The sequence below is a fragment of the Heliangelus exortis genome, chromosome 3, assembly GCF_036169615.1.
Source record: "Heliangelus exortis chromosome 3, bHelExo1.hap1, whole genome shotgun sequence".
In the NCBI taxonomy this organism is placed as follows: domain Eukaryota; kingdom Metazoa; phylum Chordata; class Aves; order Apodiformes; family Trochilidae; genus Heliangelus; species Heliangelus exortis.
The window spans coordinates 54,644,327-54,656,964 of record NC_092424.1 but is presented as its reverse complement, the minus strand read 5'-3'; the positions used below and the strand labels follow the sequence as shown (position 1 = coordinate 54,656,964).

General features: G+C 41.4%; 1 protein-coding gene across 11 annotated transcripts in view; it reads right to left on the bottom strand.

Moving 5' to 3' along the window:
- The window catches only part of PLAGL1 (PLAG1 like zinc finger 1), a 51,299-nt gene that overhangs the window by 29,708 nt on the left and 8,953 nt on the right, over positions 1-12,638 (bottom strand). For 9 of the 11 annotated variants that reach the window (XM_071740678.1, XM_071740681.1, XM_071740676.1 and 6 more), the window contains one exon: positions 1,012-1,054. The exons of the other annotated variants lie outside the window; for them this stretch is intronic. In XM_071740678.1, the coding sequence (XP_071596779.1) occupies positions 1,012-1,030 (19 nt within the window). In that variant the 5' untranslated portion in view covers positions 1,031-1,054. Of the gene's footprint in view, positions 1-1,011; positions 1,055-12,638 lie in introns of those variants that run through there. 11 annotated transcript variants of the gene reach the window in all.

Sequence of the window (12,638 nt, the reverse complement as noted above, 5' to 3'; positions counted from 1 at the left end):
ATAAGCGATTTTGACCAGGACCACTGTGCAGCCCTCCTCCCCTCTCTCCCTTTTTATTTTACCCCTGACAGCAGTTTTGTTGTGGTCAGGCATATTACATTCCTTGCTTTAGAGTTCTTCCTGTATCTAAATGGCACTTAAGCATGCCCCAAACTTGCCAGTTAGCAAATAGAGCTCAAAATATGCACTTTGACACATAACTTGAAGTAGAGATACCACCTCCACAGATAGCTGCTATCTGCCAGTCAGCCACTAATGTTTTTATATTTATTAACAGATTATAGTTATTGACAAAAAAAAAAAAAGTTTTCTTTTCATCTGAGGAAGGATTAGAGATTGATAAAATGAGTTTCTGAAACTGCCCTCTCTTATGCTACACAGTGTACAGTTGGGTAGCCCTTGGAGGCGACAATAAAAGAATGGGAGCTGAGGCACTGAAGGGACTCCTAAAGAAAGCATCTAGATCAGATCAATAAGCATAGAAAATGTGGTTAATGCTGCAGTTATCCTAGGAACCAGTGAGAGAATGCAGGTATCAGGGAGACCCAATTGGTAGTTTTTTTCAGTATATAGAAGTATGCTGTTGAAAAAGAAGAACTGATAACAGTGATAAGGAGTGAGACTTGGATAATGATGCCTTGGAAACACAGGAGTTAAATTCACACAGTGACAAAAAATCCTGAGCACATCTCTCAGCAGTCATCTGGGATAGTATTTGTGCCAGATATAGATAAAAAATTCTATCTAAAATATTTTAAGTCTCAATGAACCAGTCTGTTCTTATGCATGGGCCAGATTTTTACAATCTTACTCATAGTAAGTCATGCCTTACTTCAAGAATAATCCAGTTGACTATAATGGTAATATTGTTCCACAGATGCTTCAGAAGAAACACAAATGTAAAAGCAGACTTCATACTTAAGATAAAATACATCAATCACGAGCACATCTGTGAATCTGATAAAAACATATGGTACAAAAATATCATTGGGATGAAGGAAAGGTACTTACATAGCAGGTCTGTGGACATGTTTACAGATCAGGCAAAGGAAACCTACATAAAATAAATGAAAAAAAAGAATGATCAGTTTCCTGAACTAGCACTGTTCATGTTTAAACCTCATGCTAGTTATCACATGAAGTGTTCTTTAGGAAACAAGGAAACCTTACCTAGGGAAATCTAACGAGGAAGAATTTCAATTTGTGGAGGCAAGTGTAAATCCATCTGTTTCCTATCCCTTAATAAATGATTCCACTTGATTTCACAAACAATGTGAGATGACTATTAATGTAATACATTCTAATTAAAAGCAATTCACTGTATCTCATGTCTCCATTAACATTTATTATTAACCTGAAATTTTCAGGCAGCATGTATTTTACCCCATTGAATACCATTTTGTGTTTAAATCTGCTACTTAAAGAGTATTGCCTTGTAAAGTCAAAGGCAATATTACCTAGCTAAAGCATAAGACCTTTTATTTGCTCTCTTGAAAGACTTTGGGAGATTAAGCTTTCTGTAGAACGCTGTTCATCTTGTTCTCTTCCCATTCGTTTGCTGGTTTTTGACTGAAATTTGACTGTAAGCATGTAGGAACAGAGCCCCTTTCTGTAGCTGTCTGAGCAGCCTCCAGCATAGTGGAATCCCTACTTGAAGCAACAGAAATGAAGGTGTGTAATAATGAGGGAACATAAAAATAACATGTATATTATTTAGGGTGAAAACTTGACTCCGATGAAAGTAACAGTACTTTGTTGAAGACTGAAACAGGTCAAAGATAACATCTTAATTTTTAAAAACACAATGATCTTTTGTAAGATACTTCAAAATTAATTTGAGCTACTTGGGAGAACTGAGAGAAGTATGGAAGAAGGCAATAAAGATGACAGGAAATATGGATGGCAAAGTATAATGAGAATGAAGGACAGAACAGACTCAAGGGGTGTAAAGAAGTGGTAAGATAAGGTAAATAGAGAGTACAATGAGGCAGAGAGGAGTTAGTGGATGAGGCCTGCAGAGGAGAGCTTCCCAAGGAAGAGGCTGAGACTGACAGGTTATCTGCAAGTTGGATGAGGAAACTGAAATCGTGCTACCTGCTGAAATGTAAGAGCACACAGCAGTGCCAGTTTCAAGTTTGAGAAGATTGAAATAACACTTCCACTGATCTGGTGTAAGCACCTAAGTCTCATCTGCAGGATATGCATAAAAAAGCAGACATGCTGAGCATTTGCCCCACCATTTACTTAACAACACTCAACAATTATGTACATGCAGACCATCTTTACTAGGAAACGTTATCAGTGTGCTCGTTACATAAGAATCATAGAATCCTTTTTGTTGGAAAAAACCGTTAAGATCAAGTCCAACCCTGTTAACCCAGCACCGCCAAGTCCACCTCTAAACCATGCCCCTAAGCACCACATCAACATGAAGCCTTTCAAATGGTGACTGGGATGGTGACTCAACTATTTCCCTGGGCAGCCTGCTCCAGTGCCTGACAAGCCTTTCAGTGAATCCTAATATCCAAAATAAACCTCTCCTGGCACAACTTGAGGCTGTTTCCTCTCCTCCTTGTTACTTGGTAGAAGAGACTGACCCCCAACTTGCTACAACCTCCCTTCAGGTAGCTGTAAAGAATTATAAGATCTCCTCTCCCCTAAGCCTCCTTTTTTTTAGCAAGTTAGCTAAATAAAAATTACATATCCTTATCAATAAGTACTCACAGATGTAATCCCAAACCCATGACAAGCAAAGTTAGTAAATCAGACTTGCTCTCTTACCACGTCACATCACAACATAACCAAACCCTCATGCATTTAAACTGTCAATCCTAGAATAAAACACAATCTGTAAAGAAAATATTTTTTACAGATGTTCTGCACTTTGGAATTTAGAAGAATACTGATGTTAAAAAATAAAAAGTTGATGGGTGTTTCCTTCCCAGATGCTTAAACATGTCTTTCAAGCCCATGCTGCCTTCACCAAACACAAGTACAAACTTTGTATTTTAAAGTATGATTTGCTGTGGAGAGTGGTGGTGGGTAGCTGACATGTATATTGCAGTCTTTATTCCATAAAACGGAAAGTTTCAACACAAAACCAAAGACTCCCCCCAGCTTTGGGTTGCACACATTCTATAGCATCAATGGGATGAAACTGACAGGGAGCTGCTCATCAGAGACCTTCAGCAGGGAAGACAGAACTGTTGTCCATGCACAAGCAACTTATGTCTTCTGAGATGCCCTAGGACATGTGAAGCACCCATAAGAGGCTGATAGCTATAACACAGGTTGTACAGGAAAATTAGTCCCTCCTGGACCAGGATCTAGAAACCAGGCAGAGCAACTCATAACAGCACTAGACACTTACGTTTCAGCAAATGAATCAAGTCCTACAATACTGTAGTTTGTTTGTTTTTACAAGAAGCCAGGACCAGGACAGTTGCGGGTACATCACTTCTGTCTGATATCAAGGGGACTGTGGATGAGGCACAAAAAAGAAGTGCCAGCACATCAACTTCTCTTCTGTAACATCTCTCCTCTGCCAAAACAGCTGCATCCAGTGAGCACACGAACTGGCTTTTGTATCTGACTAGGTCTGTGTGCAGATGTGAGAGAGAAGCAGAAAAGAGGCCCCCATGCCAAAAGGACATAAGCAAGTCCTCTTTCCAGGTGAAAACAGCCATGCCAACAACAGGCTTTCTAAGCAGCAAGTGTCCCAGCATGATTTCTATCATCCAGAAAACTCTTTCTGCTACTATGCAGTTTAACTTCATTCTGGCTGAGAGTGAGGCACTTGTCTGTAGTGTTACTTTCTAATAACTTAGGCCTTGCAGAGGGAACACTGCGTTTTAATGGCATTCATATATGACTGTGCACATGCCTGCCTTTGTCATCCCCAGACACAGCAGACTACACGTTGTCACTATCAAAGCAGTGCCATCAACTAACAAAGATTTCATCTCTCCACTGAATTACTCGGCAAAAATATTTAATTTTGCTGGCACTCAATCTGCAGGCAACTACCTGGTAAACCACCACTACATGATAAGCTCTCACTTTCCACATAGTTTGAGCCAGTAGTTTACATTCATCCTCCCACATCTGGTCTCCAGCAGTCTCCTATCAGAGGCAAGTCCACCCTCAGTCTATCCCAATCCCATCCCCAATGTACCTGCCACCCAACCACATACCAGTGACTTTGTGGTCCATGAACACCCCAGTTAAGGTTTGGTTGAATTGTTCTGTTTTGTCACTTTGGTGGTAGTGGAGCATGGAGAAGAAGGAGTACATGGGACAGAAGATCATTCTTTTGAAACAAAGAAAGTCACAGGACAGAACAACACAAGAGAGGCTCAGATGAAGAGTAGAACAGTACAGATAAACACAAATGTTTGTGAGACACCGTCATTGCAAAAGGCTAATCTCTTGCTGTGGTGGGGGCAGCTACCAGAAGCCTGAGGAGTTCTCCATTCACTCAAACCAGCTAAAAAAACCACAGCAGAAAAGTGCTATTGCACAAGTTGGTTCTTCCCTCTCTCTCTTTTTGCCCATGCTGACTGGGCTGCCTTTCCCTGCAGTATGGAACCACAGAGGAGTCACTCAGTGGCACTGTCATCTACCCACTGCTACTCATGGTATTCAAGGTGCTTACCAGGAGAAGAAAGTCACCTTATGCCTGTTCATAACAGTCCTCCTAGGATGGCACTAGTGGCATAAGACTCTACTGCACAAGATCTGCCCTTGAGAATGAGGGCATTATGAAGAGAATAACCATAAATCAGTAAAGTGGTTTTTTTCACAGGCCATCTCAGCCTAAGAAACTTTCTCTTTTTTTCTCCTATCCAGTCTTTTGATGAAGCAGCATTAACAGCAGCAACCCCACACTGCCCAAGCCCAACCTTTGCGTGGGCACAGACCTACCTGAACAACAGAGCAGCAACTGCACCAGCACTAGGAACTGCTCCTCCCTCTTCTACCAGCTGGTCAGGACATTATCCCCGATAGGATAAGGACTAGCAAAGCAAGGTATATTTACAGAGTAAAAGGAGTGTAAGCAGAACTACAAGCTCCTTCATAAGCTGTGCCAGCTCTTCACAAGTTACACTCAACATGGAACCAGAATCACCACTATAAATCATTCTCCCACTTCAAGGTCCGTCCTCTGATGCACGAGGGCTCCTCTTGCACAGTGTGTTGCTCCCCACCCAAGGGGGCTCCAACACATGCAAAGTTTTAGTAGCCACTAACCCTGTGCCAAACAGGCATGGTGCCTGCTGGTTTCTGGCTACATCAACTACTTGCCAATCTAAAGTTAGCCAGCTGGCCAGCAGCCAGGTTGGCTTCAGTTTAACAGCCCTGTTGGGCATTCTTCTGTGTTTTTACTCCCTGTAAATCACACTGACATACCATATTGACCTTTATATGAAGTGTTACAGGTATATTGGACAAACTGGCTGTGCTGCACATACAGCCAAAAGAAGTAGTTTGGGGTTGCTCTTAAGTACTGTTCATTCTCATCAATGGATGGGCAGAAGAGGAGAAGGAGTAGCATGGGAAATGTTTCCCATCCCATAGATGAAAATTGTAGCCCAGACACTAAATTGAGGCAAAGCCTTCTGAGGTTCTTACAGGCTTTCAGATACCAGGAAATCAGTTTATGCACATAGCCTGTCAAGTCCTATTCAACCTAAGTATAATTGATGGCTAACAGTCTACAGATAGCAGAGCAGTGATTACAGGCACATTTGATGATGAAAAGTTCATTGCCTTGCTGTGATGAAAAGGGCTTATATGCTGGTTAGAGGAAGTGAGAATGGGTTCTGTACTGCCTATCAAAAAGGACATGTTGCAGTGTACATTTGTGTAGGAGTCAGGATTTTTAGGTATCGTTTTTTTTTGCTGCTCCACTACTGCCACAAGTTTACAGACTACACATTTTGTGTTTCTGAAGTGACCATAGTGGGCACACTGAAGGCATGTGTGACTTGAGATGTCCAGTATCCCCAGTGGGAAAGGCAATGCCTGTTAGCCCTACTATTCTGATGCAGAGGACATGGGAGTAAATGAAACAACCATCCAGTTTCCAGGTGTGGTTCATAATGCCCTATATGAAGCTCAGAGTTGCTACTGCACTGGGGGAAAGGTGATGCCCACAAGGAAATGCACACAGCAAGGGAAACCCCCATACACAGGACCTCTGGGGCTGTTCATGACGCACCTAAGACATAGGTGACTGCTGCCAACAATGGCCTTGATAACTACCTTGCTTATCAATGATTTGCATTGAGAGACAACAAGAGAGGCAGCAAAGGCTCCACTTGCTGCTCCTCCTGTGCCTGGAAAATACTTTCGTGACACCTGGCTAAGGTTTCTGAATACCAGAAAACCAGTTGCCACCTCAAAGTCTTGTATCCACTCACTGCAGGTTACTGCAGACTTCTAGGAGGATGCCACAGTTTTGCCAGCCAGAAAGTGCTTTACTGTATGAAACTCATCTTCACCAGAGAATTAACTCCATGGCAAGGCAGGCCTAGAAACAGCCCTGTGAGTGTAACATCTGCAATGTAAGACTACATACTAGCTCTGCAAGACAGCTGTCCTGCATATGACACCACAGTATTCTCACATGGGTTCATGAGTCAGAGCTCTCCCACTGAGCTGACTCTCTTCCAGAAGTGTTACATCTACCTACCCTGGCCTAATGGCCAGAAAGTCAAGAGGCACAGATGTAGGAAGAGATTTAAGTAACAGCAACAGGAAAAGCCTTCATACTGACACATCAGCACTACAGTTGATACCACTATGCTCACATGGTGATGCCACCTGTAGATGACAACAGAGGTCTGCAGAAGAGACCTATGCAATGCAGAGAGAAAGACACGAATGATAGTTTTGAATTACAAATCCACCATGAGCAAAACATGGGGCACAGAGTGGCTGGAGAGCAGCCAGGCAGAAAGGGACGTGGGAGTCTGGATTGACAGGAAGCTGAACATGAGCCAGCAGTGTGCCCAGGTGGCCAAGAAGGCCAATGGCATCCTGGCCTGTATCAGGAACAGCATGGCCAGCAGGTTCAGGGAAGGGATTCTGCCCCTGTACTCAGCACTGGTGAGGCCACACCTTGAGTACTGTGTCCAGTTCTGGGCCCCTCAGTTCAGGAAGGAGATTGAGGTGCTGAGCAGGTCCAGAGAAGAGCAAGGAGGCTGTGAAGGGATCCAGCACAAGTCCTGTGAGGAAGGGCTGAGGGAGCTGGGGGTGTTCAGCCTGGAGAAGAGGAGGCTCAGGGGAGACCTCATCACTCTCTACAACTCCCTGAAAGGAGGTTGGAGCCAGGGGGGGGTCAGTCTCTTCTCCCAGGCAGCTGTCAGTAGGACAAGAGCTTAAGCTCTGTCAGGGGAGGTTTAGGCTGGATATTAGGGAGGAATTCTTTACAGAGAGGGTGATCAGGCATTGGAATGGGCTGCCCAGGGAGGTGGTGGATTCTCCGTCCCTGGAGGTTTTTAAGAAGAGACTGGATGTGGCACTCAGTGCCATGGACTGGTAACTGCAGCGGTAGTGGATGAAGGGTTGGACTTGATGATCTCAGAGGTCCTTTCCAACCCGGATGATTCTGTTATCTATGATTCTATGGATGTTCTGAACTCATAAGCATCTACTGCAGAACAGTCCCTACAAGCCTGCAGAGGTTCATAGACAATTCCTTACATTGCTTTCAGCACAAAAGTGATGCCAACTGCCAGCACGGGCATAGTCTTTCTAATGATTTGACATTATATGGCTCAACAATGCAACTCGATTTCATGCTGCACACCAAAAACCAGTCACTGGAAAACCCTTCTCCTGATTCTGTGAAGTCATCAGTTCACCTTACCCATGCAGCTAAAAAGGAGGCACTGCTATACTTCAGATATCCTGAATAATGTCCAGGACAACCACTTTGTAGATTCACAACAGCCCCACATAAAAGTGACATTGTTATCTAGGTACCATTTATCATATTTTAATTGAGTAAAATGCAAGTAAAAGTTTTTTTTTTTCAAGCGATCTAAAGTAAATAACAGAGTTGCAGATGTCTTTAACATACACAGCCAAAGTCATGACAGGAAAACCACACTTAACCTACTTACACTGAGATTAAATCAGAAAGGACTCTCTTTTCCCCATTTACAGAAATCTGTTGCCACAGCTGAACTTTCAACATACCTAATGTCTCAGGTTGCATCCATCAGAAGAAAACACCTTCAGGAGACAATGCATCCATTACACAGCATTAGCATTCCACTAGTGTCCCAACTTGTTCTCTTTTGGCTACTGCTAGTGCTCCTGCTGGGCTAACTGCATTTCTGCTGACAAGTTTCTCTTCTCCCAAACTCATGAACAGGAAATAAAATGATAATGACATAGAAGTGATTTAAGTATTAGCACAGTACCAATGGGAAAATTTAATATGCAGGACTACAATCTCCATTCAGAGACACTTGAGTAGATTTTCTGAGGTTTGTATTAGCTTCACATGTGCATCCACAACCAGGATTTGGTATGTGCTAAGTGCAACTTGTCAGACATGTCCCAGCAGTAAAATTCTGTGCATTTTGGATCTATCATGTATACAATCCATCACTGGAGAAAATTTTAAACATGAAATTATAAATCACTTTGCAGTGTATCATATAAAGTAGCATATCCCTGTACTTTTACAAAATTACTTTTTTTTTTCTCCAAATAACAATTATTTTATAACTTTAAGAAAAATAAAAACATTTTAATGGCAAAGAAGTTATGTAATAAAGATAAATATGTAAATGTAAAGATAAATAAAGGAATAAGATTCCACACCTTTCCCTTGATTAAGCAAAGAATTTCAGCATTACAATACAGAAATACTTTTGTCCCAGCTCCAGAAATCTGGCTTACTGATACTGCTTTAGTTCTTCATATGGAAGTCTTACTTGTGAATGTAAAAAATAATGAAAATCCAAAGTTATATATGGAACACCTCTTTTTTTTACAAAGGACTACACAGATGTAAAAGAATGGTGCACAAAAATGTAAGGGAGACTCTTGACAGAAAAAAGTTATGTACTAAAACATATGTTTTCCCTAAGAATATTGTGTATATCTTCATGATACTGTTTTAAAGTGTGTATAGGAGAAACACACACATATATGTATACTACACACACTATACAAATGTATAAACCAGCCCTGCTGTTGAAGGATACCTTATAACTTTATGTAAGTCATTAAATGCCTTGGTATACAAATAGCTAGGAGTGCTGTCAGATTCCAGTGACTTCAAGAGGTCGGGCATTAGGACATCCTTTTGACTTCTGATAGCTTTTTTATTATTAGCTATTATTTTGCCAAAGCTATATTTTTTAATTTGCATAGATAAAGAAGTCCTGCTTTTTCATTTGCTGCACCAACCAATCAATACACTAACCTGGTTATGATCATGCTGACACGTAGCACCATCAAATATAGTCCACATGTGCACTTAATCTGTCCAAGTTTGTTTATAGTTTTAAGGAAAAAAACCCAATGATTTTCATTAAAAGCAAATCCCTACAACGACCAACAAATCCCACTCCTTGTTCCTAAACAGGTTTTTCCTCTTCTGAAATACAGCACCACCAACATCACCACTTTGCTAACCTTGCATCCCTGGATGCCACCGTTCTAGTCAGGAAAAGACCTACGGCAGACAACGCATCAAGAGAAAGTATTTGCCTACCTCCAGTACCCTGGCAAAGAAGAAGTGCTACTAAACAGTATTTTTAAAAAGCAACAGTATCAAAAGGGTGACAAATCCCTAGGGAATGGAATCAAATGGCATCTCCTGCCAGCCTGCCCTACTGAGGGCTACTCTGTTGCTGGCTTTGCAAAGCGCTCAGCATTTTGATTTAAATCCAGCAAAGCGCTGCTGCGCTTCCCATGTCTTTCCACCACTGACTTGGAAGGAATCGCTTCTCCATGAGGAGACCAAACTACAATTCAGTATTTTGCTGTGTCAGGGACAAGGCATTAACCATCCTCCTGGATGCTTGTTTTGTTACGAGAATCAGTTAGAATGAGCTAAAAATAAAAAAATACCTTAAAAGAGTGAGTTTAAAAAAGCCTCAACCCAGGAACATTCCTAAAATAATTTGCATTCCACAGCAGCTGGCAAAACCATTTCCATTTCAATAAGCCTGTGGAGAGGACTCCAGTATGCTCCCTGAAACTCAGGACTGAACAAACATCGAACCCACTTGGATGAGGTCAAGTGAAAAAGCATTTTTTTCCTTTTCTCCCTCAATACCTTGGCTAAACCCTTTTCACTGATTCAGGCCTGCATCCCAACGCTCAGTTCAGAAAGGGCTCCACCACTCATCTCTGCTGACAGACTGGTGGCAGGGAGATTTCCTTTCTTTTCCCTGCATCCTCCTCAGGCAGCCTTCTCCAAAGAGTCAACAAGTCTCCTGCAGCCCCAAAAACTAGGTTTGACAAAAACCCTGGCTTGAACAGTCTTTCCTTTCATAAGCTCACGACAAATAAAATACATTAGCAGCTGCCAGCTCTCCAAATGCAGGGAGCAAAACCCACAGCAGAGACAGAGGGACTGAGGAGTTCCCACACGGTCCACCAAGCACTCCTGTGACCAGAGAGGGGGGATACACACACATTTAGCCAATACTTCAGCAACACCAGTAAGTGTCAGGAAATTATAGAAACAGATTTGCCTTCTGGAAGCCAACACTTTACCTCACACATCTTGCTTGCATTATGGTAATCTAAAACCTCCCAGCCTCAGATGCTCACAAACTTTGCGCTTACCTACAGCGTCATCCAGATGCCTCCCACAACACTACCGCAGTCATGTAACACTGTGTAATGTTGCTGTCATATTATGCAAATATAAATAATTAATAATAATGATCCATAAAATAATTTGGCCAGACTTTACTTTCAGAGTCTTGCAGCTTCAGATTTCAGTGCTGTAAAATGACTACTTCATTCAGAAACTAGTAAAATGAATGAAGTTTTACATGAAAAAGGATTTCACTTTGAGAATATTAATATCTTTACAGGTATTTTAGATGCAACATATGATCTTACTGGTGATTTCAACACCCTGAGCAGCTTTGTCTCTTTAGCTGCTTTGCAAAAGCTGGATGTATCTATAAGTAAATTACACACGGAAACATAATTAATGCTCGTCCATAATACAACCAGCTGTTTGTAAGCAGCACCTTGTCTACTACAGTGTTTCTTTCTCCACTCTTTTCTCCTTAAGAGAATTGCTTAAGCTGTCTAGAGGAAGCAATGATAACACTAATACACCCTCAAAACTCAAACTAAAGCATAATCGAAGAGTTTTCACTAATATTCAAGGCAGAGAGACAACAGTAACTATTTGTTTAACTATAACACCACAACCCTTTTACTGGGTAACAGCTGCCCATCACATCCCTCAATTTGTTTGCTGCAACCTGCACACTCAGATTTTCTGACAACAGCTGCTGGGTTCAAAACTACTCACATCCTTTAATTCTTTTTCACACATGCAGACTGGCTGGAGTGGGATACTGCATGAGGAATGCAGTTTTCCATTTCATATGGTACTGATGCAAGGGGCAATTATGAAAACTGATCTACCAAAATGGAGCCATTACATTAAATTATTGGGAGTTGTTCTGTTAGAATTAAGCTATAGCTTGAGGAGAGGTTTCTTACTGCCTTTTCTTAAAGGGTGTGTTAGTTTCAGGAGTTATGTTTTCATAGTAGTCCTTAGAATGCCTACAGTGCACAACCCTAAAAATACCCAAATTCACCAAATACTGCATATATGATTGATTAACAAAAGATACATGTTCCCATATCCTACTTAGCCAGTCCCTTCCTTTTTCCTTTAATTATGAAGCCATACGACTATTCCAAAACCCCACAAATTGTGGATAACAGATTATTGTTGAACAGCTGTAGTTACAGATACATACTCAACACAATAAATCACCATTCACATTCAGCACAGTGACCTGTTTCTCAGATAAAGGAGAGAGGAAAAGTTGCTTCCCACTGTTAGCTGAAGATCACTTGAACCTCTTGTTCTCCCGAACTGACAGCTTGTAATGGAGTTATAATTGGATTCCTTCTTTTCTAAGGCCTGGAAGCCTTCTTGGCAATGGTGTAGCACACAGACTACTTGGGATCCTCTGCCACTTCTTGCAGGTTACTCAAAGAGGCAGCCAAAAAATGTGGCATAGCATGCACAGTCTCTGTGCTTGTTTAAAACTTTCATCTTGTGATTTCATCCTGCACAGTAATGCAGTTCTGCCCTTTTCTCTGGCAAATCTGGAATTTTAATAAATTAAAGGAAACTGGCTCTTGCCTATACAAGTTTCTTTTCCCACTAGAGGAGAATGCAAAAGGAATTATGAAATCAGAATAACAAGGCCAATGCAAAAGGAATTATAAAATCAGAATAACAAGGCCAATGCTGAAGAGCCCTGTAGAGACTGATAAAGAGTCCAGATGCTACCTTCAAAGAATGGAAAAAAAAACTTCAATAGATACATGGTGGTTAACTACCATATCAATATTAAATTAGGAACTTAATGGATTAATTAAATTAGCAACACCATGGATTAATGAAT